General features: G+C 43.8%; 2 protein-coding genes across 3 annotated transcripts in view; one reads left to right on the top strand and one right to left on the bottom strand.

The window, feature by feature from the left end:
• The window catches only part of LOC311140429 (ras-related protein Rab-39B-like), a 22,669-nt gene extending 878 nt beyond the window's left edge, over positions 1 to 21,791 (top strand). The window contains exon 2 of the mRNA XM_084175484.1: positions 20,929 to 21,791. Coding sequence (XP_084031610.1) covers positions 20,929 to 21,361 — 433 coding nt within the window. The 3' untranslated portion in view covers positions 21,362 to 21,791. The remainder of the gene's footprint in view (positions 1 to 20,928) is intronic.
• On the bottom strand, positions 21,785 to 27,702 carry LOC311140430 (transcription initiation factor TFIID subunit 12-like). Of its 2 annotated transcripts, none has more exons than XM_084175485.1 (6): positions 27,543 to 27,702; positions 25,606 to 25,856; positions 25,089 to 25,166; positions 24,844 to 24,958; positions 24,291 to 24,379; positions 21,785 to 22,652 (listed from the first exon to the last, which is right to left on the bottom strand). In XM_084175485.1, exons 2-6 carry the CDS (start codon positions 25,774 to 25,776, stop codon positions 22,617 to 22,619), a joined length of 489 nt encoding a protein of 162 aa, XP_084031611.1. In that variant the 5' UTR covers positions 25,777 to 25,856; positions 27,543 to 27,702; the 3' UTR covers positions 21,785 to 22,616. The 2 variants fall into 2 exon arrangements, with proteins under 2 accessions (XP_084031611.1, XP_084031612.1); XM_084175486.1 differs by lacking the exon at positions 27,543 to 27,702 and adding an exon at positions 27,195 to 27,331.

The raw sequence follows: 27,702 nt of genomic DNA, 5'->3' as shown, positions 1-27,702 counted from the left end.
TATTCAATGTGAATAAAAGACTCACATTTGCTCTATTTCGTATTTTCTAACTTTAATGCTATGAACATTCCAGCCAGTGTTGGGGTCAATTCCAATTTCATTTGAAATGTTTAATTAAATTTGATTCTTCACATTATGGAATTGGAATTGAATTGGAATTAGAATTCAGTTGGAATTGTATTTTGTTCTTCTTTTTTAAAAATTGGAATTTAATAGTATCTCTGAATTCAAAGACTGACCTGGAATTTTACTTTCATTTAATGACATTTACAGGGAGAGTGAATTCAATTAAATTTGAATTTGTGGAATTAACCCAAACTCTGATTCCAGCCACCCGAATAAGCCCAAGATTGTGCCCACATGTGTTCTGATCATCCATCTAATCCTCTGTGACTCACCACAGCCAAACAAAATATTCCCTGTGAATCAATGGTTATGAGTTTATTTTGTTAACTGTTACTACACTCTTGGTAGTGTTTTAAGTAGTTAACTTTTGTTGTTGTTGCCATTCTAACTACACACTACTTTTTGGCTAAAATAAAATATGGGTGTAGTAGGTAAGAATTGTCTTTCTTTTTTGGCATCAGACCTGCCTAATTGTCACTCGAAACATAGTTTTTATGTTTAATAGGCCAAGTTACACATTCAGTTAAAGGACCAATCAGACGTTTTTATATCAATATCAAATACTTTGCCTACAGAGTAATATGAGAAGAATGCAACTGCTGAATTTATGTAGATATTCTATACTTAGTGTTTTGATAACTTTCAAATGTAGTAACAGGTCCATATAGAATAAACAACCCTTCACATAATACCATACAATCAATGTTCTGCTAAAATAACAATGTGCACCTTTCATCATTCATTGTCATTCCCATCCGATACAGATACTGTGCCTATCAACATTTTGTCTGGTGGTAATGGGGGTACCTTGGCAAACATGTCAGAGTCGTCATACCTTCTTGTGTGGTGTCCCATATACACCAGGAGTTCCCTGATCCTGGTGCAGAATACACAGGGTTTCTCCCTCCCCATAAGTAAAAGTTGTCTAGTAAAATGTTAATGCCGTGTCAGGTTTCTCTCCATTCAGAGACATCAGTATCAAGTCTGTCTGTAATTCTGGACTTCATCACATCATTTTGCAAGACTCCATTAGCTGGCTCCATACATGTTTCTGTGAACACGTACACACATAGTCACCAATGGCAGTTAGGATAGGTGATATCTGACACAAACAGGTACTACAGTGCATTTGGAAAGTATTCAGACCCCTTGACTTTTTCCACATTTTGTTACGTTACAGCCTTATTCTAAAATGGACAAAATAAAACATGTTCTTCATCAATCTGCACACAATACCCCATAATGACAAAGCAAAAACAGGTTTTTAGATTTCTTTAGCAAATGTATAAAAAATAAAAAACAGAAATACCTTATTTAAATAAGTATTCAGACCCTTTGCTATGACACTCGAAATTGAGCTCAGGTGCATCCTGTTTCAATTGATAATTTGACCACCGACCAAACTGAGCAATCGGGAGAGAAGGGCCTTGGTCAGGGAGGTGACCAAGAACCAGATGGTCACTCTAACAGAGCTCCAGAGTTCCTCTGTGGAAATGGGAGAACCTTCCAGAAGGACAACCATCTCTGCAGCACCACCAATCAGGCCTTTATGGTAGAGTGGCCAGATGGAAGCCACTCCTCAGTAAAAGGCACAGAGACTGGGAGACTAGTCAACATAGAGGGAAAGATGAACGGAGCAAAGTACAGAGAGATCCTTGATGAAAACCTGCTCCAGAGCGCTCAGGACCTCAGACTGGGGCGAAGGTTCACCTTCCAACAGGACAACGACCCTAAGCACACCGCCAAGACAACGCAGGAGTGGCTTCGGGACAAGTCTCTGAATGTCCTTGAGTGGCCCAGCCAGAGCCCGGACTTGAACCCGATCGAACATCTCTGGAGAGACCTGAAAATAGCCGTGCAGCGAAGCTCCCCATCCAACCTGCCAGAACTTCAGAGGATCTGCAGAGAAAAATGGGAGAAACTCCCCAAATACAGGTGTGCGTTATACACAAGAAGACTTGAGGCTGTAATTACTGCCAAAGGTGCTTCAACAAAGTACTGAGTAAAGGGTCTGAGTAGTTATGTAAATGTGATATTTCCTTTTCTTTTTTTGTATATATTTGCAAACATTTCTAAAAAACAGTTTTTGCTTCGTCATTATGGGGTATTGTGTGTAGATTGATGAGGGACAAAAACAATTTAATCCGTTTTAGAATAAGTCTGTAATGGCCTCCTGAGCGGCGCAGTGGTCTAAGGCACTGCATCGCAGTGCCAGAGGCGTCACTACAGACCCGGGTTCAATCCTAGGCTGTGTCACAACCGGCCGTGATCGGGAGTCCCATAGGGTGGCGCACAATTGGCCCAGTGTCGTCTGGGTTAGGGGAGGGTTTGGCCGGGGGGGCTTTACTTGGCTCATCGCGCTCTAGCGACTCGTTGTGGCGGGCCGGGCACCTGCAGGCTGACCTTGGTCATCAGTTGAACGGTGTTTCCTCTGACACATTGGTGCAGCTGGCTTCTGGGTTTACATAACAAAATGTGGAAAAAGTCAAGGGGTCTGAATACTTTCCGAATGCACTGTATAAGTTTCCTTCCTAACTTTTTATGCGAGTAAAATACATGTCAGACAAAAAATGCCATAACAGGCCTGATTCAAACAGCAAATTTGTAAACTTTCCAAATGTCGACAAAACATAATACGTTAGACAAGGTGGGATCTTTTTGAGTTGGTAAAATTAATTATGCGAGAGATGGCGGTGGAAATGCCTTTATGTGCAAACATTAATATAATAACCATCATATCAAAGTAAATTTGGAGTCACGCGATGATATGGTTTGTGGTCCTCCCACTACAACTCAGGAAAGCATGTAGTTTATTAGGCTACAAATGAAATAAGTTATGATAAACTTCACAGGGTTAGGGTTAGGGTTAGGGTTAGGGTTAGGGTGGTGAAAGTGCATGGTAATGAGCTTGATGCTCCTTTCCAATAAATATTGAGGGTCTTATTCTGGTGACATGATGATAGATGCTTGGCTGCCTTTTGACAAATAAAAATAATTGTCCATAGAAATCTCATCATGTAGTAGGCTATACCCACACTATCTGCGAGCTGTTGGCTAGAGCACACGTACCAAGACCGGAGTGGGAACATTCGCTATATAACAAAAAATGTTTGGTGCCAAAACCATCAGTAGTGTTGAAAATGCGATGGAAACTCATTTACATTTTAGTTTTTATTCGGTACATGGGAATTTAACCGAAAAAGTAATTTTTATGTGCACTACGTCATCACGCACAGCCTTTTATCCGCAACAAGTCAATTTGATGGAAACACATCTCTGGTGGGAAAAGGTGCAGATGCGGATTTGAGAATATTTGCATGAAAATCTGTCGCCAATTGGATGGAAGCTTATTTTGAAGTTTGAACAGGTCAGATAAAACCTACCCAAATGATGGTCTCCTCATCAAACGACTGACGTTGCCATCTGGCAAAAGCATCTACAGTCCATCTGTAGAAATAAGCAGAGTTGAGGCAGAGTTCATCAGTGACACAAAAGGTGTTGCTATTACTGAACATTTGTGCTGTACTGTATTATAAGTAATCACCTCTTTTGTATTTGTGTTTATTATGGATCCCCATTAGCTGCTGCCAAGACAGCAGCTACTCTTCTTGGGTCCAGCAAAATTAAGGCAGTTATATACAATTAAAAACATTACATTACATTTCACAATAGATTTCACAACGCATTAAGTGTGTGCCCTCAGGTCACTCCATGTGTACGTGTGTGTAGTGCATATGTTATCGTGTGTGTGTATGCGTGTGTCTGTGCCTGTGTGTGTGTCTCTTCACATTGTGGATGTGTTGAGTGGATGTGTTGAGTGCCAGGTCTCTCTGCATCTCATGCATCTGTGAACACATACACACAGTCACTGTTCTATTACCAATGGTAGTATCTGACAAACAAACATATACTATGTTGAAGTCTGAACAGGTCAGACTAAACCTACCTAATTCTATTCTCCCCATCGACGACCGTTGGTGAGCAGGCAAGAGCTGAGGTCTTTGCCAGAGCCACATTGTTGGGCATAGCAATGTAGATCAGCTCCTGGCCCCTCATCAAAGATACTGGTTGGACACACACACACACAGAGAGAGAGAGAGAGAGAGAGCATTGATTACATTATCAATGGTGGTTATGATTAGCCTGGTGGAACCAACCTGATCACTGCGTTCACCTTTCTATTTCACTTCAGATATCATAAAATGTGAAGTGAAATAGAATGGTGAACACACACACACACACACAGAGAGAGAGAGAGAGAGAGAGCACTGATTACATTATGAATGGTGGTTATGATTAGACTGGTGGAACCAACCTGATTACTGCATTCACCTTTCTATTTCACTTCAGATATCAGGCTAGCAATGATAGTGATAATGCTAGTGATGAAAGTGATAATTATTATCAAAATATACATAACCAGATACATAACCAGCAGTCTATGGTCTAGCTACTGGTATACTCACCACCTATTCCGCATGATAGGGTCCTTCGGCAAGGCATGCCGGCACTTCGGCAGGCCATGCATAGTTGGTCAATCCATTGTCATGACTCTCCCTGGGTGAGGATCAAAGGTCTCACATCAGCTTGGCAAATGGCCGACAACAACCAGACCCTCTTACCCACGGGGAGGGGGGAGTGGGGGTTGCTGTGCCAGTCTTGACACCTTAACACTGCCATAAATTAGAGAGGAGGAGAATCTATCTCTGGTCCTCTAGTATGGTGAAAGGAATGCCTTTGTTTGAGATACTTTTTGCCACCCAAAAACTTCAACATCCAACAATGAACATTGGGACAATATATTTCAACATCCAAACGTTGGGAATGATGAGAAATGGAATCTGGAAAATTAATGTATATTTTGTGATGTCATAAAAAATGGTATAAAGGCGTGATAATGAAAACATTGTGACTTGAAGAGCTTTTACACTGTGTATATCAGGTTTACATCCTTTACATTGTGTAGAACATATCAAGGAGGAAGACAATGTTTTCGTGAAGATAGGAATGTGATTTAAGCTTTCTAACAAGATCATAGTAATGATAATATTTTTGCCTCGTAACTAGCCACGCCCGACAGAGCTCAGAGAGCATGTCAGTATGACGGAAATGCCTCTCTTTACCAGAGTGCATAAAATATTGAGTTAAGAATGATCAGATCAGACTAGACGGACCTCAAGCTGCAGCTTTTATCCATATTGGTCCCAACCTTGAAAATCAACACGAGGTGAAGACGACAAAGTTGCCTCCACTAACAATCAATGTTACGGCTGAGTAGCTGTTCTAAGTATTGTATCTAAGAAGGTGAATTTAAGTGGGACCATCCTGTTACTCTCTTCAAATCATTGTCTACTACACTGCTCTCATCACCCCACAGGGGATCATCGACACGGCTGATTAGCCGTCCTCAGAAGACCACTTCCAGAACGAGTGAAAGTAAACAGACAAATAAGAAGAAGGACATTGTGACCTCTTGTGGACAATCTGAGCCTTACATCTAAAAGGCCATCCGAAAGAGAAGGCCCAATCGACCCCTTCCCACGAAGGCCTGGGTCCAACAAAGATACACGACGAAGACCTCCAACACGTAAATACATGCAGTTCGGGGCAAAGTATTAGGATTACTGTGAGCGTAGGCCCATGTGTATCCAAGTGTTTTCTCTCTCTCTCATCTTTAACTCGCCATCTTTTGTAACAAGTGTCATATTGTGTTAGTCCGCTAGGGACCCGTTTTCATTGTATTAAGTTTATAATCCCTACCTATACCGTGTATGTGTTTGTATTTTGTGTTATAATTTTAAATTTGTTAGTAAATAAATAATTACATCAATTTGTGTGGTACGGAATGATAAGTATTGTCAAGGTAGATGTAGGTGGGTGTGGTGGTGGAATCAGGCGCAGGACGCAGAACGTTAGTCCAACAGACTTTAGTTGATGCACACGAAAAACAATCACAAACAAACGCCCTGAGGCGAAACTCCGCACGTAGGCGAAAATAACGGGCGCACTAACAGGTGCGACAAAAACACTCCAAACAATGGAGATATAGCTCAACCGAGCAAACAGTAGAAATCCAGCCTACCGGCACGACAGTAAAACAATCACACACAACACTAGACAAACACAACAAGAACTTATAGGACACTAATTACACTAAACGATAACAGGTGTAACAACAATCAGACAAAAGCAAACGAACATAGAAACATGCAACGGTGGCAGCTAGTATTCCGGAGACGACGAACGCCGAAGCCTGCCCGAGCAAGGAAGAGAGGCAGCCTCGGCCGAAACCGTGACAGTACCCCCCCCTTGACGCGCGGCTCCAGACGTGCGCCGACTCCGGCCTCGGGGACGACCAGGAGGACGCGGAGCAGGGTGCGTCGGGTGCCCACGATGGAATTCCGTCAGGAGAGACGGGTCCAAAATGTCTCTCCTCGGCACCCAGCACCGTTCCTCCGGGCCGTACCCCTCCCACTCCACTAGATATTGGAGACCCCCCATCCGACGTCTCGAATCCAAGATGGACCGCACGGAGTACGCCGGTGCCCCCTCGATGTCCAATGGGGGCGGAGGAGTCTCCCTGATCTCACTTTCTTGGAGTGGGCCAGCTACCACTGGCCTGAGAAGAGACACATGGAACGAGGGGTTAATACTTTTATACTCAACAGGTAGTTGTAATTTGTAACACACCTCGTTCAACCTTCTCAGGACTTTAAATGGCCCTACAAACCGCCGACCCAGTTTCCGACAGGGCAGGCGGAGGGGCAGGTTTCTGGTAGAGAGCCAGACTCGATCACCAGGTGCGTACACCGGTCCCTCACTGCGGTGGAGATCGGCGCTCGCCTTATGACGACGGAGGGCCCGCTGCAGGTGGACGTGTGCAGCGTTCCATGTCTCCTCCGAGCGCCGCGCCCACTCATCCACCACAGGAGCCTCGATCTGGCTCTGCTGCCAAGGTGCCAGAACCGGCTGGTAACCTAACACACATTGGAAAGGGGTTAGGTTAGTGGAGGAATGGCGTAGGGAATTCTGGGCCATTTCGGCCCAGGGAACGTACCTTGCCCACTCCTCCAGCCGGTCCTGGCAGTATGTTCTAAGAAACCTACCCACATCCTGGTTCACGCGTTCCACCTGCCCATTACTCTCCGGGTGGTAACCCGAGGTGAGGCTCACCGAGACCCCCAACCGCTCCATAAACGCTCTCCAGACTCTGGAGGTAAATTGGGGACCTCGATCAGACACAATATCCTCGGGTACCCCGTAGTGCCGGAACACATGGGTGAATAGTGCTTTGGCGGTTTGCAGGGCAGTAGGAAGGCCCGGCATAGGGAGCAAACGACAGGCCTTAGAAAACCGGTCCACAACGACCAGTATAGTGGTATTCCCCTGTGAAGGAGGAAGGTCAGTGAGGAAATCCACCGAGAGGTGAGACCATGGTCGTTGTGGAACGGGCAGGGGTAGTAACTTACCCCTAGGCAGATGTCTAGGCGCCTTACACTGGGCGCACACCGAGCAGGAGGAAACATAAACCCTCACATCCCTCGCCAACGTGGGCCACCAGTACTTGGCACTAAGACAGTGCACTGTCCGGCCGATACCAGGGTGTCCAGAGGAGGGTGACGTGTGAGCCCAATAGATCAATCGATCCCGAACCTCGAGCGGAACGTACTTCCGACCCTCCGGGCATTGAGGTGGACTAGGGTCGGTGCGTAACGCCCGCTCGAGTTCAGCATCGACCTCCCACACTACCGGTGCCACCAGACACGACTCCGGCAGTATGGGAGTGGGCTCCACGGACCTCTCCTCCGTGTCATACCGCCGAGACAGTGCGTCTGCCTTACCGTTCTGTGACCCAGGGATGTACGTGATCTTAAATGTGAACCGGGTCAAAAACATATTCCACCTCGCCTGGCGAGGGTTCAGCCTCCTCGCTGCCCGGATGTACTCCAGGTTACGGTGGTCCGTCAAAATGAGGAAAGGGTGTTGAGCCCCCTCAAGCCAGTGCCTCCACACCTTTAGGGCCTGTACCACGGCTAACAGCTCCCTGTCCCCCACGTCATAGTTTCGCTCCGCCGGACTGAGCTTCTTGGAATAAAAAGCACAGGGGCGGAGTTTAGGTGGCGCGCCGGACCGTTGCGACAGCACGGCTCCTATACCGGCCTCTGACGCGTCCACCTCTACCTGAAATGGCAAAGAGGGATCCGGATGCGCCAGCACCGGAGCCGAGGTAAACAGGTCCTTCAGCCTCCCAAACGCCCTGTCCGCCTCGGCTGACCACTGCAGACGCACCAGACCCCCCTTCAAAAGAGACATTATGGGAGCTGCCACCTGTCCAAAACCCCGGATAAACCTCCGGTAATAATTCGCAAACCCCAAAAACTGCTGCACCTCCTTCACAGTGGTTGGCGTTTGCCAATTACGCACGGCTGACACCCGGTCTACCTCCATCTTCACCCCTGACGCAGACAACTGATAACCCAAAAAGGAGACCGACTCCTGGAAGAACATACACTTCTCTGCCTTGACATACAGGTCGTGCTCCAACAGTCTCCGCAACACTCAGCGCACCAGGGCCACATGCTCGACTCGGGTAGGCGAGTACACGAGAATGTCATCGATGTACACGACCACCCCCTGCCCCTGCATGTCCCTGAAGATCTCATCCACGAAGGATTGGAAAACTGAAGGAGCGTTCATCAACCCGTATGGCATGACAAGATACTCGTAATGGCCCGAGGTGGTACTAAAGGCTGTCTTCCATTCATCGCCCCCCCTAATGCGCACCAAGTTGTACGCGCTCCTGAGATCTAATTTAGTGAAGAAACGCGCCCCGTGCAATGACTCCGTCATGGTCGCAATCAGCGGGAGTGGATAACTGTACTTCACCGTGATCTGATTGAGACCACGGTAATCAATGCACGGGCGTAATCCTCCATCCTTTTTCTTCACAAAAAAGAAACTCGAGGACGCAGGGGAAGTGGAGGGCCGTATGTATCCTTGTCTCAGAGATTCGTCTATGTACGTCTCCATAGCTCTCTTCTCCTCCTGAGACAGAGGATACACATGGCTCCGTGGGAGCGCAGCTCCTGCCTGGAGGTCTATCGCACAATCTCCCTGCCTATGGGGAGGCAACTGCGTCGCCCTCGACTTACTGAACACAATAGCCAAATCCCCATACTCAGGGGGAACGTGCAATGCGGGCACCTGGTTTGGACTCTCCACCGAGGTAGCCCCTACGGAAACGCCTAAACATCGACCCACACACTGGGCAGACCACTCCATCAGAGCCCTCTCCTGCCACGAAATAGATGGGTTATGGGTACTCAACCAGGGCATGCCCAGCACCACCGGATACGCAGGCGAGTCGATCAGAAATAGCTGGATCATCTCCTGATGACCCCCCTGCGCACACATCCTAAGTGGCGCAGTGACCTCCCTGATCAAGCCCGCCCCCAACGGACGGCTATCTAGGGCATGAACGGGGAAGGGAACGTCAACTGGGAGAAGGGGAATCCCTAAGGCTAAGCAATACTTCTTATCAACAAAATTCCCAGCCGCGCCTGAATCTACCAGCGCCTTATGCTGGGAATGAGGTGCTACCTGTGGAAAATGCACAGGTATACAGAAATGTGCAACAGAGAGCTCTGGGTGAGTGGGGCGCCTACTCACCTGGAAGGACTCCCCAGTGCGGGACCTGTCGTCCTCTCCCCTAGGAGGCCATCCCCAGCACCTAGCCGCGGTGTGTCCTCCCCGACCACAGTTGGTGCAGGAGATGGACCCCCTCGTAAGCCGACCCCTCCTCTCTCTAGCGCCAGCGCCCCCGAGCTCCATGGGGCACGGCTCGGAAGCGCTGGAGGGTGAAATGGACGGACCCCCCTCGGGACGTCCGCGGGTAGCTAGCAGGGTATCCAGCCTGATGGACATGTCGACCAACTGGTCGAACGAGATGCTGGTGTCCCTACAGGCCAGCTCCCTACGGACGTCCTCGCGTAGACTACATCGGTAGTGATCGATGAGAGCCCGCTCATTCCACTCTGCATCCGCCGCTAGAGTACGGAATTCCAAGGCGAACTCCTGGGCACTCCTCTTCCCCTGCCGGAGGCAGACCAGACGCTCCCCCGCCGCTTTCCCCTCCGGGGGATGGTCAAACACCGCCCTGAAGCGGCGGGAGAACTCGTCGTAGGTGATGGTGTTCGCGTCGATTCTCCTCCACTCTGCGTTGGCCCATTCCAACGCCTTCCCGGAAAGGCAGGAGATCAGGGCGGACACGCTCTCGTGTCCCGAGGGCGCCGGGTGCACGGTGGCCAGGTAAAGCTCCACCTGGAGAAGGAATCCCTGACACCCGGCCGCGGTCCCATCGTAGGCCCTCGGGAGCGAGAGCCGAACTCCTCTGGGTTCCGGAGCGGGAATGGGCTGACCTGCCGATGGTGCGGGCAGGGAGGATGGCGGTGGAGGAGTCCCTCGGGTCTCCCAGCCTCGGATGGTGGTGATCACCTCCTGCAGTGCGGACCCCATCCGCAGGATCTGGTCATTTTGTTCGCGGATCCTGTCCTCCAACGTCGCCTGTGCTGCTGCGGCTCCTGCTGACTCCATCGAGTATGGTGTGTGATTCTGTCAAGGTAGATGTAGGTGGGTGTGGTGGTGGAATCAGGCGCAGGACGCAGAACGTTAGTCCAACAGACTTTAGTTGATGCACACGAAAAACAATCACAAACAAACGCCCTGAGGCGAAACTCCGCACGTAGGCGAAAATAACGGGCGCACTAACAGGTGCGACAAAAACACTCCAAACAATGGAGATATAGCTCAACCGAGCAAACAGTAGAAATCCAGCCTACCGGCACGACAGTAAAACAATCACACACAACACTAGACAAACACAACGAGAACTTATAGGACACTAATTACACTAAACGATAACAGGTGTAACAACAATCAGACAAAAGCAAACGAACATAGAAACATGCAACGGTGGCAGCTAGTATTCCGGAGACGACGAACGCCGAAGCCTGCCCGAGCAAGGAAGAGAGGCAGCCTCGGCCGAAACCGTGACAAGTATGACCCGGGTTCGTGCAGACTTAAAGAGTCTACGACTTTCAGAATGAGACTGATATGAGGTAAATTATTAATAAATGACTGTTAAACGATAAGAGATATCTAGATATCTTTAGAGTTAATTCGGGAAATGGTAACTCGTTAAACAACTTTTCCCATGGTGCCCCAAATTCCTAATGAGTTAATTGTTCCATGATTTAATTTAATCTAGTAACAATTAAACATAGTAGGTAATTATTCGATAAATAATAGTCATCACAATAATGAGAGTCACGTCACGACACCTTATAGGGCTTTTCGGTCTCTAACGGCTGTGATCCTTTGAACGCGTTGGGGGTGATGAAACAACGGAGCCCCATTCAATGAGGGGGTTCATTTATCTGACCCGGATTACCCCAGTGGGAGGAGTTTGAACCGGGTGAAAAGTGATTGCATTCGTTTTGGAAACGTGCTCCCTCCCGGGCATGAGCCAGGTGCCCCGCTCTGGCTGATGGTGAAGTCGGCTCAAAACAAAAGTGAAGTAATCAAGCACGTGGAGTGATGAGTTGGATTCTGTGTTTTCACAAGCAAAAGTGATTGCTTTTGATAAAAATGCTGGTAACACTTTACTTGACACCCAGTATCATAACATGTTATGACACGGTCATAACCATGCCATAATATGTCATAACAGCTCACATAACTTGTCATAAACGGTCATAATATGGTCATAACACTGTCATAACACTGTTTAGACCTGATGTGACATACAGTATATTGCGTTATTTTATGGCTGGTTTTGACACCTACATAAGAGTGTCAAAACCCACAAAACCTACACGGTAGTTATTTTATGGCTGGTTATGACACCTACATAAGAGTGTCACAACCCACAAAACCTACCACACATTACACCATAGCCTACTTGTTTATGTTATATAACATTTTCTGAAATTGAACTTATTAAATTATCATTGTAATTGCGCACACATTGATGTCAGACATGTACCTACCCAATGCTCTATATCTGAGGACTGGGATGAATGCAGGAGCAAATTTCAGGAGCAGGACAAGACACCCTATTTTTGACTGATGACTAACATAAAGGCATGTACGTGATAGGCCTATCTGGCTTATATGATTATGATGGCCATAATGCTTCTTGACAGTGTCATAGTGTATTTTCTTAGTCCAGGAAAGTGACACAGGATGGTCATAATGCTTCTTGACAGTGTCATAAAGTGTATTTTCTTAGTCCAAGTAAAGTGACACAGGATGGTCATAATGCTTCTTGAAAGTGTTATAAAGTGTATTTTCTTAGTCCAAGTAAAGTGACACAGGATGGTCATAATGCTTCTTGACAGTGTCATAAAGTGTATTTTCTTAGTCCAAGTAAAGTGACACAGGATGGTCATAATGCTTCTTGAAAGTGTCATAAAGTGTATTTTCTTAGTCCAAGTAAAGTGACACAGGATGATCATAATGCTTCTTGACAGTGTCATAAAGTGTATTTTCTTAGTCCAAGTAAAGTGACATAAGATGGTCATAATGCTTTATGATGGTGTCATAAAGTGTATTTTCTACAAGTTATTTAAAATATGATGAAAAAAATAACATGACTGTAAAGAATTCATTACAACAACAACGGACTTAAGAAACAAACTTTCAAACGAAAGGAAACTTCTTGGCAGGGAAAAAACATTTGAATAAATTTGGGTTTTTGGGTTTTATAACCAGCCATAAAATAACGCAATATATGTCACAACAGGTGTAAATATATGGGTCATGACAGTGTTATGTCAGCTGTTTTGACATATTATGATATGGTTATGATTGTGACATAACATGTTATGAAGTTGGGTTTCAAGTAAAGTGTTACCAAAATGCTTTATCTGCCTTCCCAATGAAAACTAGTTTGAAAATTCAAACATTTATTTGATGGAAAAGAGATGTTGTATGTTTCTGGACGATGCACCTAGCTGCCTTGTTGACAACATGACCAAGCAGCGCAGATTACTGTTTGATTTGAGAAGGGCACTCCTCCTCCGCTTTCGCCCAATGACATGATGGGCCATTGCCCAGTTCAACCAGAAAACATTAATGGAAGCCTCTCTAATGCAAATTTGGTTGAGTGTGGTGTACTGCAGGGCAGCCGGCATGGACCATTATTGTTTTCTGTGTTTACTAATGACCTTCCACTGACCTTGAATAATATCCCCCTAGAGTCTGTTGACGCAACGGTGCGCCAATCTAAGGAACATATCTTTTTTAAATCCCATCAAACTCCGTCAGTTTAACCTAGAGATATCTGTTTTTTGCATGGGCTGCGTCTCAATCCACCACATCCGCCTATGGCGGCCTTCCGCATCAGCCGAGCTACAGCGATGTTTGTCAGACCATGAGACATCCCGAAATTCGGTCATCTCACGAAGACGTCTGTGGTGTCCGAAACTAATTTGACCATGATATGGAAAGATGAGACTCTCACGAACACAATGGTGGTTTCCGTTTTGCTCTACGACCCCCACAAGTGTCACGGGACTCGTCTGAAGGTAACCGGTACCGGTTTAAAAAAAAGTATGGAAGTATGGAAGTAGTTTTGTGCCTACCCCAAAAAAGGGGTTAAAATATGTGTCAAAAAAACAAAAATGTTCCTGACCTTTCTTATAGCTCCTAGATATAGGACAGACAGTTCAAAACCTATTATTATTATTGGACTGTCTTTTTTGCCATTTATGAATGTGTTATTCAACGCGTTTCTATAGGCTATAGTAGTAAAGGCCAAATTCAATATTTGATCAAATAATATTTTTATATATATTTCGGGGATACCTAAAGGGGTCCTAAATTTCTAAATCAAATAGATAAATGATCCATGGTATGACCATCTTAAAACAATTCCATATGTCAGCTTAGAACTGCTGGCTGTCACCCTAGGCAAGCTATCATGGTCAAAACATATAGACTCAATGGTTACTAAAATGGGAAGAGGTCTGTCCATGATAAGGCATTGCTCTGCTTTCTTGATATCTCAGTCAACCAGACAGGTCCTACAGGGTCTAGTTTGTTGCACCTGGACTACTGTCCAGTTGTGTGGTCAGGTGCAGCAAAGAAAGACATAAGCAAATTGCAGTTGGTCCAAATCAGAGCAGCGGTTATTGACTGAGGTAAAGACAGATTCAGGTTGGATATTCAACGGATATTCGCCTTTAGTTTTCCTTACGTCCACCAACAGCAGTTAGGGACCGTCAACATACTGACAAATCAAATGTTTCACATTTCAATAGCTCTTTAACCATTACTCCTAAAACTTTCAAAACTGGTTCTAGCTAACCCGATGGCAGAAACACATATTGCACACACTTTTTTTGTCGATTTACATCTCGCACTATTTTAAATTATTTATTTTAATTTTTGAAATTCAATAGCGCCTTGGTCATGTGACCCACACACCTCAAACAAGGTTCATAATGTATACTCAGTGGGCTTACACATTGCACACCCTTTTGTTTGTCCATTTGCATCTCATGAGATTTTACAATAATTTTTAAACGTTTAAAATGTCAATAGCTCCTTAGTCATATGACCTACAACCCTCAAACTACTTTCAGAATATCCACTGAGTACCCTTATATGTAGCACAACCTTTTGTTTGTCCATTTTCATCTCACACGATTTTACATTAACTTTCAATGTTTTTCAATGTTTCTAATTTCAATAGCTCCTTGGTCATGTGACCTACAACTCTCAAGCTACTTTCAGAACATCCACTCACTAGCCTTGTATATTGCACACCCTTTTGTTCGTCCATTGTCATCTTAGGTGATTTTATATGAATTTGTCAATGTTTTTCATTGTTTCGAATTTCAATAGCTCTCTGGTCATGTGACCTACCAACCTCAAATAAGGTTCAGAATGTCCACTCACTAGCCTTCTATATTGCACACACTTTAGTTTGTCCATTGTCATCTCACACGATTTTACATACATTTTTTTTTTGTTGAATTTCAATAGCTCCTTGGTCATGTGACCTACTGGACTCAAACAAGGTTCAGAATGTCCACTGACTACCCTTCTATATTGCACACTCTTTTTTTTGTCCATTTTCATCTCATGCGATTTTACGTAAATTTTTCAAAATGTACCATTTCAATAGCTCCTTGGTCATGTGACCTACTGACCTCAAACAAACTTCAGAATGTCCACGGACTAGCCTTATTTATTGCACACTCTTGTTTGTGTACTGTAATGTTTATCTATAATAATTGGTAGTTCTGAGTACTTATTTTTGCCACAGTATTTAACATCGGTACACAATAGCAGAGAGAAAGAGAATATTTCCTTTCATCGTTAATATCAACCATAAAGGAAAAGGGCAAAGTACGAGAGTCATATTATTAATTGTCCAAAACAGGGATGGAGAGTGAACTGCACAGCCAGTAAGGTAGGCTGCAGTGGGTTTGCTGGTCAATACATATTCTGAACATGTAACCACAATAATGGTGGACAGATAATCAATGAATTAAAATGGAATATTGACAAAATTAAACAGAAATTGTAGACCTTTAATCTTTTCCAACATGTCAACAGACACTTTACTTCAAATAAGTACAAAAATATTTCCCAGTGTTAACTTTCTCTTTATCCCTGGTTGACGTAAATTTCAGAGCCTCTTCAGTGTGGATGGGGTATAGCATACATTTTCAACAACAAAGCCAGCACTTCCAGTTTGTGTTCTTCACTCTGTTGAACTCTTTTGTATTCATACTGTTGGCATGCACAACATTCAATCTAAAACAGAACAAAGCGTAACACGTTATAAATAATATCAAATATCAATGCAGTATGACGAATTAGCCATCCATTGTGTTATATCATAAATTGTCTTACATGCCGTCACTGTTGTCAAAAGATTATAAACATGTTAAATAAAGTTACTGTCTTTGGGCCACATCCAGGTTCTTTATCAGTGGCACACATGAAGCAGTTGTTGGCTTTGTTGAACTCTGAAATCATAGGCATGAACTGAACATATGATTGTCCCACACAACTACATAAAAATAAAGAATTTACATTTACTTTGAATGAAATTTCATTACATACCAGACATTTTTAGTATATCCTCAGCCATTTCTTTTCGTAGTTGCTCCATTTGTTTTTGTGAAGGTTCTAAATCCATTTGGGAGGGGATGTTGGGGAAGTTCTGTGCAACTTACTTGGCAATCTACACCAAAAAAGAAAATACCGTTTTTGACCTAATTGTCACATAACACTGTTTATTAACTTTGGAAAGCGAATGAATATCCAAATTGTGAAAATAAGACCTGTGCAATGTCGTGCGCAATTTTTCCAACATCATGACACTTATTTGGAGTCTGTGGCTCAAGTGGTTTGAAAGCTATTGAGGTTTGAAAGCGCGAATAGCTGCCGAATATCCAACCTGAAACTGTCTTTACCTCGGTCACATATCACACATGCATGTTATTGTGGTCCTTTATGGCTCAGTTGGTAGAGTACGGCGCTTGCACCGCCAGCGTTGTGGGTTCGAATTCTCGGGGCCCCCATACGGAAAATGTATGTACGCATGACTGTAAGTTGTGTCTGCTAAATGGCACATGTATTATTATATATTATATACACTAGATTACCAAAAGTATGTGGACACCTGCTCGTTGAACATCTCATTCCAAAATCCTGGGCATTAATATGGAGTTGGTCCCCCCTTTGCTGCTATAACAGCCCCCACTCTTCTGGGAAGGCTTTCCACTAGATGTTGGAACATTGCTGCAGGGACTTGCCACAAGAGCATTAGTGAGGTCGGGCACTGATGTTGCGAGATTAGGCCTGGCTCACAGTCGGCGTTCCAATTCATCCCAAAGGCTTTTCGATGGGGTTGAGGTCTGGGCTCTGTGCAGGAAGTTCTTCCACACTGATCTCGACAAACCATTTCTTTATTGACCTCGCTTTATACACGGGGGCATTGTCATGCTGAAACAGGAAAGGGCCTTCCCCAAACTGTTGCCACAAAGTTGGAAGCGGAAGCACAGAATGGTCTAGAATGTATGCTGTAGCGTTAAGATTTCCCTTCACTGAAACTAAGGGGCCTAGCCCGAACCATGAAAAACAGACCCAGACCATTATTCCTTCTCCACCAAACTTTACCGTTGGCACTATGCATTGGGGCAGGTAGCGTTCTCCTGGCATCCGCCAAACCCAGAAATGTCAGTCAGACTGCCAGATGGTGAAGTGTGATTCATCACTCCAGAGAACGCGTTTCCAATGCCAGCCAACACTTGGCATTGGGTATGGTAATCTTAGGCTTGTGTGCGGCTGCTCGGCCATGGAAACCCATTTCATGAAGCTCCAGATTAAAAGTTATTGTGCTGATGTTGCTTCCAGAGGTAGTTTGGAACTCGGTAGTGAGTGTTGCAACTGAGGATAGACAATCTTTATGCTCTACGCCAGGGGTGTCAAACTCATTTTAGCTCAGGGGCCACATGGAGGAAAATCTATTCCCAAGTGGGCCGGACCGGAAAAATCATGGTATATATAACTTAAAAACAACAACTTCAGAATGTTTTCTTTGTTTTATTGCGATCAACATACAACATAAAGCTGGAGCCTGAGGACAGTGTGTCCAAAATAGTACAAGCACAACATCACTATTAATCATAAAACACGTCAAGTTTATTTGAAAACTCTAAAGAAAAAGAACACTAACACACAATGCCTCAGTGATTAACAGAACTGTTCCCCAAACAAGTGCAAGAACCACAGAGTCAAGAATAGGTTAAATATACAAATAAAATAAAATCAATTAAAAACAATAGCACATCAACATAAAAACATATAAACATAAATCTGAAAGCGTTGCTCAAACTCCCGTAACAGTCCAGTTATTTTATCTTTGAACCGCTTCATGTCTGCCACATGTTGGGTCGCGCACACATTTTTCAGACAGGGGAAGTGAGCTGCATCACCACCGGCAAGTTGCGTCTCCCACAATGACAGCTTCAACTTGAAAGAACGTATGCTGTCATAATACTGCGTGACAACTTTGTTGCGCCCTTGCAGCTGTTTGTTCAAGTTATTCAGGTGCTCTGTAACATCCACCATAAATGCAAGGTCCGGCATCCATTCTGCGGAATGAAATTCTAACACTGGTTTGCCCCTTTTCTTCCATGAACTGTTCAATTTCTTCTCGTAAATCAAAGAAACGCCTCAGCACAGCACCTCGGCTTAACCATCTTACCTCAGTGTGGTATGGCAGGCCATAGATGTGGTCTTTCTCTCTGAGAAGGCTGTCAAACTGACGGTGATTCAGGCTTCTGGATCGGATGAAATTAACAGTTTGGATGACCACCTTCATGACGTTATCCATCTTTAATGACTTGCAACACAAAGCCTCCTGGTGCAAAATACAGTGAAAAGTCAAAAATCACGTCCTCCATTTGCAGATTGCACTTTCTCTCTGAACTTTGTCACAACGCCTGCTTTTTTCCCGATCATTGAGGGCGCACCATCTGTAGCCAGGCTGACAGCGCGGGACCAGTCCACTCCGACCTTGTCCAGCGCGCAGACGAGTGCGGTAAAAATATCAGCTGCTGTCGTTGTATCTGTCATCGGCACCAACTCCACTAACTCCTCGGTGACGGTCAATGTGTCATCAACTCCGCGGATGAAAAAATGGCCAGTTGTGCAACATCTGTAATGTCCGTGCTTTCATCAATTGCAACCGAAAACGCAATAAATGACTTTACTTTTTGCTTCAACTGGCTGTCCAAATCCACTGAAAGATCGGAAATCCTGTCTGCAACTGTGTTTCTTGTCAGGCTGATATTTGCAAAAGCCTGCCGCTTTTCAGGGCACACAATCTCCGCTGCCTTCATCATGCATGTTTTTACAAATTCACCCTCACTAAATGGTTTTGAAGCCACTGCGATTTCATTAGCAATGAGGTAGCTAGCTTTCACTGCAGCGTCACTGATGTCTCGGCTGTGAGTAAACACAGACTGCTGTTTCTTCAGACCCGCCAACAGTTCATTCACCTTCTCTCATCTCCGCTGTCCTTGAAAGTTGTCATATTTGTCGGCATGAAGACTCACATAGTGGCGACGAAGGTTATATTCTTTCAGCACTGCAACATGCTCTGAACACACCAAACATACAGCTTTCCCATTCAATTCCGTGATTAAATAGGATGACCATTTTTCTTGGAACACTCTGCACTCTGCGTCCACTTTTCTCTTTTTTGACAGAGACATATTGGGGCAATGAGGGTGCCAAAGCACATAATGTTAAAAGTAGAAGCCGTAATAAATATCGCGGGCAAAACAAAGTAGCTCATTGGCTGCACGTGCTTGACCTACTTGCTCTGCCCCGGTATAAACAGTTTGCTTGCTTAACACAATTGCTATTGTGCCATCCAGTGGACGCAATTGGAACAGCAGTTTATTTTATTGAAAAATTGCAGCGCATTTTTATACTTAAAAAAAAAGTATAAAAATTGATTTTCGAAAATCATCTCGCGGGCCGGATTAAACCCGTTTGCGGGCCTGATCCGGCCCGCGGGCCGTACGTTTGACACCCCTGCTCTACGCGCTTCAGCACTTGGCGGTCCCATTCTGTGAGCTTGTGTGGCCTACCACTTCGCGGCTGAGCCGTTATTGCTCCTAGACGTTTCCACTTCACAATAACAGCACTTACAGTTGACCGGGGCAGACATTTCACGAACTGAGTTCTTGGAAAGGTGGCATCCTATGACGGTGCCACGTTGAACGTCACTGAGCTCTTCAGTAAGGCCATTCTACTGCCAATGTTTGTCAATGGAGATTGCATGGCTGTGTGCTCGATTTTATACACCTGTCAGCAACGGGTCCACACTGAAATAGCCGAATCCACTAATTTGAAGGGGTGTCCACATACTTTTGTATATATAGTGTATATATGGTGTATATGGTCTTCTGTAGCTCAATTAGTAGAGCGTGGAGCTTGTAACGCCAGGGTAGTGGGTTCGATCCCCGGGACCACCCATACGTAAAAATGTATGCACACATGACTGTAAGTCGTTTTGGATAAAAGCATCTGCTAAATGGCATATTATTTTATATTATGTCAATCTCTCCTGGCTCAAAGTTGAGGAGATAATGACTATTGGTCATAGTTCGGACACTCATTGATATCACACAAGACATGCAATCAGAGGTCTCTTCACAGTCTCCAGGTCCAGAACAGAGGCCGGGAAACACACAGTATAAAAAAGAGCCATGACTAAATGGAACTCTCTGCCACCCCAGGTAACTCAAGCTAGCAATAAAACGATTTCACAGCTATTCTTTCAAAATAATACAGTATTTATTTATTGTAAGACACATATTGATGCAATCAGTCAATGGTGCCACCTGTCAATGATTTTAGACAGTGGAATAATAATGGTTTCTCTGTCCAGATCTGTCTACACTGCGTCTGACTACCTCTACTGAAAAACTACTAGGGGTTGTTCAAAGATGATGCCTATTCTGGTGAAACCTCCCTTCAATTAATACCACATCCTATTTTGTAGATGCAATAGACAGAGGTCAACTAAGTTCCTCCATACATAGTCAACATTAGCCTAATTTAGGTTAACATTTACCAATGTGTATGAGTTCATAGTAAATATCACAACATATCTGCTGATCATTGATTCACATCCATAAATTCATTTTTTTTATTACAATTTACACAATTCCTTTAACTTTTTGATTATTTGTTTTTATTTTCTCTCAGGTCAGTGACTCGGTCCTACTACCGTAACTCAGTGGGGGGCCTGCTGGTGTTTGACCTGACTAACCGCGCCTCCTTTGAGCATGTGCAGGAGTGGCACGCAGAGGTGTGTGAACATGTGCAGCCCCATACTGTGCTGTTTGTGCTTGTGGGCCACAAGAATGACCGGGTGGCCCAGGGAGAGCGGGTGGTAGGCCATAACGAGGCAGAGAAACTGGTAGGCCAGCTGGGGATGCCCTATATCGAGGCGTCGGCTAAGACGGGTCAGTGTGTGACGGAGGCCTTCGAGCTGCTGACCCGCCGGGTGTACCAGGGCCTGTTGAGTGGGGAGGTGCAGCTACAAGAGGGCTGGGACGGGGTGAAGTGCTTGGCTCCACGTGCTTCACTAGTACAGCTACAGAAGACCAGGATCAATAGACAGAAGTGCTGTTCCTGAGTTGGGTCTTTGGACTCGTGATATGGACTTGTGCTGTATTGTCATGTATGCCAAGTCACAATGCTGCCCTTGAAAAACTTGACTTGAGGCTCTTCACCGGATGTGAAGAAATGTTACAAGATAGGCATGACCTATTGTGCCAATTTGCCAGAACATGGAAATAGACTTAACACATGTAAAATACTTGCAAGTGCGTGTACAGGGACTTACTGAAGGAGGTAATTAGTTTGTTCTCCAGAATCAAGAAACTCTATACCAGTGGTATTACAGTTATGTAAATCTAGTCAAATCTCTTTACCCTGAATAGTGATATACTGATGTAATCCATTCATGTAGAAAGTGAACTCAGAAAAACTCAAGGTTCCAACAAATGAGAAAGAACATGACTGAACAGTGAAATAAACACACAAATCAAATGCCAAGTGAAATATGAATCTTGTTTTATTTATGGAATAAAAATAAACTAAAACACTGCCATATAAAGTAAAATAAATGTTACTGCTTCCCCACACATCCCCAAATAAGGACCATTACCCAACGCCATCTCACTGCAGTCTGGCGATACAAGCCATATTTCACATCCTTATTGTTTTGGAATAATAAATCAGTCATTTGTTGTTAATTGGTGACATCTTATGAAAAACAATGTCCTGGGTAATTTTCTAATGAACTATGGAGATGACATCAGATCCCTACAGCAAACAAAAACATAGTGCCATGACAGTATTCTGGAAACGAACTAAATGCAAATGGTGTACATTTCTGATGTTAGATGAAGGGGGTTTGTTTATGTGACAAAAACTAAACACAAAACCTAAACACACAACAGCAAATGCATGCCAGACAAAAGAAAGGGAAAAAAGTGGGAAAGAGTATGGTAGCCACCACCATATTGAAAGTGTGTGTTTGGTGGTTACCCCTTGAACAAAAAAGTAAAGTTGAACAGATAATTCCAAAAACAAAACACTGTCCCAAAACAACACTCTATACCTGAGTGTACATTTCCACAGAATGAAGAGTGTTTGATTTTGGCCAGTCTGTGGTGAAAAGTATTAAAAATAACTAAAGATCAAAATACTTGTGTGATGATGGCACTGACAAATCACACACAAAACCTGGGGGAGATGAAGACGTGGGTGAAAGAATGTCCCCCATTATTATAAATATACACAGTTTTCCCCCTTTGATAGCCTGATGCAAAACCCACACTTTCATTATCTTCAGAGGGTTTGTGCGAGGCTGGTTCCAGGTCTTGCTACTTTTTGGTTGTTTTGCGGATCAATGCCATTCTCTGGATGAGACAAATGAAAAACATGCTCAATCACTATTGCATTTATGTCATTTAGTACAGTGTTTCCCAACCCTGGTCCTCAAGTACCCCCAACAGTACACAGTTTTGTTGTTGCCTTCGACAAACACAACTCATTCAAGTCATTGAGGGCTTGATGATTAGTTGACAAGTTGAAACTGGTGTGCTTGACCAGGGTCAACTCTTTCTTGAACTGCATTGCTGGTTAAGGGCTTGTAAGTAAGCATTTCACGGTAAGGTCTACACCTGTTGTATTCGGCGCATGTGACAAAGTTTGATTTGATTTTTGGATTTGATACACTGATTTAGTAGACATTCTTATTAAGAGCGCCTTACCGTCAGTGCATTCAACTAAGGTAGGTAAGACAACCACATATCACAGTCGCATATTGCATTATTGAAATTATTTTAAATACTTCCTAAACAAACACAATACACCAAAAATAATAATTATATAATACATGTACAGTGCTGTGAAAAAGTATTTGCCCCCTTTCTAATTTTCTCTACTTTTGCATATTTTTTATACTGAATGTTATCATATCTTCAACAAAAACATAGTATTAGACAAAGGGAACCTGAGTGAACAAACAGCACAACAATTACACACATTTCATAAACCAAGTTATGCAACACCCAATGCCCCTGTGTGAAAAAGTAATTGCCCCCTTACACTCAATAACTGGTTGTGCCACCTCTAGCTGCAACCAAATGCTTCCTGTAGTTGTTGATCAGTCTCACATCGCTGTGGAGGAATTTTGGCCCACTCTTCCATGCAGAACTGCTTTAACTCAGCAACATTTGTGGGTTTTCAAGCATGAACTGCTAATTTCAAGTCCTGCCAAAACATCTCAATTGGGATTAGGTTGAGACTTTGACTAGGCCATTCCAAAACTTCAAATGTGTTGCTTTTTAGTTATTTTCATGTAGACTTGATTGTGTGTTTTGGATCATTGTCTTGCTGCATGACTCAGCTGCGCTTCAGCTCAAAGACGGATGGCCTGACATATAATTATCTGATACAGAGCAGAATTCATGGTTCCTTCTATTAAGGCAAGTCGTCCAGGTCCCGAGGCAGCAAAGCATCCTGAAACTATCACACTACCACCCACCACCATGCTTGACAAGTTCTTACTGTGGAATGCAGGCATAATGGGACCCATGTCATCCAAAAGTTTTGACTCATCTGTCCATAGATCATCCTTCCAATAGTCTTGATGATCTTCCAGGTGCTTTTTGGCAAACTTGAGTAAACCTTTTAGATGAGATTTGGTTGCAGTCATTGCAGCTAAAGGTGGCACAACCAGTTATTGAGTGTAAGGGGGCAATTACTTTTTCACACAGGGGCATTGGGTGTTGCATAACTTTTTTCATTAAATAAATAAAATAAGTATATATTTTTTTGTTATTTGTAAACTCAGGTTCCCTTTATCTAATATTAGGTTTGGTTGAAGATCTGATAACATTCAGTATCAAAAATATGCAAAAATAAAGAAATTCAGAAAGCGGGAAAATACTTTTTCATGACACTGTACATTTCAATTATTGAAAGTTTACCACAATTCATTAGTATAAATGTGAACCCTGGGTGTGATCAAGATGAAAGAGTGACAAACAAACCTGTTTGTGGGCCTCTGTGGTACAAGCCTTCTTATACGGCCGAATCTCATCTGAACCATAGCCAGGAATCCACATGTTCCATTGGCGCTCTGTTGAGGAGTGGCACACAACACAGGGAGTGAGAATAAAAATCAAAGAGAAAATACACTCAACAGGAAATGTTCCATTAAATTCATCCACCTTTTTATATACATATCTTTAAAACTCTAAGCTGCTACACCCATGGCTCTCAGACGCTGTTCATTTTTGCCATAGTAAATTAATCATTCCAGTAATGGAGACAAACACAGGGCTCTACAGTGCGACCATTTTACTTGCATATGCACCAAAATATTTTGCAGTGCGACCTGGAATTTCTATTTAGAAGCACCAGTGACCTAGAAATATTAAGGATTCTACCTTTATTACCTCTAATATTGTGCTCCTAAATTTCTTTGTGTGCGCCAAAATTTTTCAACTTAGTGCTCCTTGTAAAAAAAGGTCAGTGTAGAGCCCTGACTGCAGCGGCTGCTGCGCCAACCATCAGCCCGTATCAGCCTATACTTTTACTCACCCAGGTGTAGCTGGACGTCCTTCACTTCTAAGGTGTTGGACTTGCGATGGCGGGCCAGCTGACAGGCAGCCGTCACCACACTGTCAATGAAGTCATCTGCAATCTGCAGCAGCATCTGAGAGGAAGACAGATGGGGAACCTCAGGTCACAAGTGGTGAGGCTCCAAAACATTGCATGCACTAATCTTGCATTGTGTTTTTTTTGCAAGCTTTCAGTGAAAGACACTTCTGAGCTAGGAAACATACCTCCTCCACATCCTCATCGAGCTGCTCATTGGGATCAATCTCTCTTACTAGGTCCTGCAGCTTCTTTTTACTCAACACCTGAGTGGAGGGGAAACAGGTTGTTAGTCATAGTCAATGGTGCACTAGAAGCAGGTCAGTGCAGTCAAGCAGAGTGGCTACATACTCATTGTACACCCTGAAACTTGGCATCTGGCTAGGGAGATGAACATAGAAAACATGTTTTGACAGAACCAACCAGCACATGAAACTGAAGGATTGGTGTCAATGTATGCAAAGCCAAGTAGGAACTGGACCTTACAGTTTTAGTGAATTCTTTGATTTCTGTTGTGAACAATTCTATTGAAAAACATTACCCAGCTGGAGTATACCAGGGTCGTGTTTATAAGCCACCAAATGGTAGAATCTGAAATGAAACAGGGAGGGCCTTCCTGTCTAATAAGAAACATTCATTTTCTGTCACAAAACTTTTTCCAACATGACCCAGGTTGGTGATGAGGAGATGGATAGGAGGACTCACCTGACTTCCTTCTGGGCTGATTCTGCCGGCAGGGCCAGGTGTGCCCATCACCTTCCCTGGGGCGGCGGCGCTGCTATTGGCCATGCTGGTGGCGAGAGGTGGTGTTGAGGAGGCCTCTGTTTTCACAGTGAAGAAGTTGGAGCGGTTGGACTGTGGTTGGTACTGGGTCATAATCTGCCAGACCTAGGATGTCAGATGGTGGGGCCTCTCTCTGGGTCTGCACTGTCGTCGTAAGGACCAGGTCCGTGAAACTGGAATCAGAAGGGAAAAGTGTGAGAGAAAAAAGCTCCTTGTGCCCTCAATCAACAAGCACACAGAATGCCAGGGTGATGGTAGACTGGAACATGGGATATGACTAGGTCCCTATAAAATAATCACAGAATCCAGACATTAAAACGGAATTTAACAATATTCAAAAATGTATTGAACTTAGTAGGAATGTACTAAATGTATGGAACATATTAGAACAATAATTTGCCCAAGTTAATCATAAGACATGAGCAATATGCATCAGTGATTAGTTTTCCTGCAACTTTTGGAAACGGCACAGGAATGCCCCTGTGTGTGTGCGGTGCTCGCGTATGTCTACACTTTGTGTAGCGGTTACCCTTCTTCTGGTAGAGCTGGAAAGGCTTTCTCAAAAACCTTCTCAATTAAAATGTTAACTACAAAATAGCCTATGCCTGCCTCGCAGAATGATATCATGATTATTTGCATCAATGCAATCACATGAGCGCTACAGAAACATAGCCAACCAAACAATGGTCTCTTGCTGGTGCACACTTGCATTAAAGGATAACATTTACATTTTAGTCATTTAGCAGACGCTCTTATCCAGAGCGACTTACAGTTAGTTTATTTTTCATACTGGCCCCCCTTGGGAATCAAACCCACAACCCTGGCGTTGCAAACGCCATGCTCTACCAACTGAGCTACATCCCTGCCGGCCATTCCCTCCCCTACTCTCCTGATGTAGTTTAAGCATTGTTGTGGACTACAATATTAAAAGTGCAATTTTTGAGCTTGAAACCCTGGAAAACCTTGGAAAAACAGAAACCTGGAAAAACAAAAGAGAAAACATAATTTGGGAAAAATGTCAACAGATCTTATAGGGCCTTAGTCATATCATGACATCTAGGTAGTTAGCTATTTAAATGTCAGACTAGCTAACAAAACCTGGCATGATATTTCTATGGATATTTACTGGCTAGTTAAAAAACAAAAATCACACATTGCAGCTTGCAAACCAATAACATTACACCGTCTGTCAGTGTTACATTATTGCGTATGGGCATATCAACACTCACGTGACAGCTAGCTAGCTGGCTATGTTTGTTGACTAGCTAGCCGGCCGATTCTGGATAAAAATTGATTGAGCACATTGATTGAATGGAATCCGTTATCATGTTGAAAAACTAGTAACAAATGCATCACAACCACAGCTAATTTCATTTAACATCAGTTAGTTAGCAGGCTAACATGGTTTAGCTAGGTAACGTTAGTTAGCTGGCCAATGTTACAGATTTAGCAAAGATTCAGCTTGAAGACACAACAGTCACATTTTCCTTCTACATATAGCAAATAAATACCTTTATATTTCACTCGAAAGTTACATTTGAATGGCAAACCATAAATGCAGCTAGCTTAACCTTAGCCGTCTTGCTAGCTAGTTATTAGCCAGCTAGATACATGCTAACGCAACAACATGGGCAGAATCTCATATACGTCCTCGCTTTGCCTCCTTCTAAAAAACCCATTGGAGGAGAGGGTCAGAAGGGCGGGACCTTAGGCTTTCTAATCCAATTGTTTTTTGAGAAGGAGAGAGGACGCGAGGAACAATTGAGATCTTCCCATAATCATTACGCTGTGCAAGCTAGCTGGCAAAATGTACATGTAATCTCCCAAAGATATATATATATATATATTTAAATACTTACCTGACAAAACAAACACTATCTCCCCATGTTTTGTACTAGCTATTTTAAGTCCACACAACACAAACCCGTCTCTGGCTAGAAAGTCTTGATTTTTTTCTGATCTTCCTTTTTTGAATTACTGTATTTCCGGTCCACCCAAATACGTACTCCTGCCCCCAGT

The sequence above is a fragment of the Coregonus lavaretus genome (assembly GCF_964263955.1).
Source record: "Coregonus lavaretus genome assembly, chromosome: 13".
NCBI lineage: Eukaryota > Metazoa > Chordata > Actinopteri > Salmoniformes > Salmonidae > Coregonus > Coregonus lavaretus.
Note: the sequence above shows the minus strand (reverse complement) of the source record. Positions and strands in the feature narration are given on the sequence as shown.

Excerpts from the sequence above, each read along its gene's own strand:
- LOC311140430 (XM_084175485.1), bottom strand. The coding sequence starts at position 25,776 with ATGACCCAGTACCAACCACAGTCCAACCGCTCCAACTTCTTCACTGTG. Across the intron at positions 24,380-24,843 it reads GGACGTCCAGCTACACCTGG|AGCGCCAATGGAACATGTGG; the intron begins GTGAGTAAAAGT and ends ACTCCTCAACAG. Across the intron at positions 22,653-24,290 it reads CCACAGAGGCCCACAAACAG|AGAATGGCATTGATCCGCAA; the intron begins GTTTGTTTGTCA and ends TGTCTCATCCAG.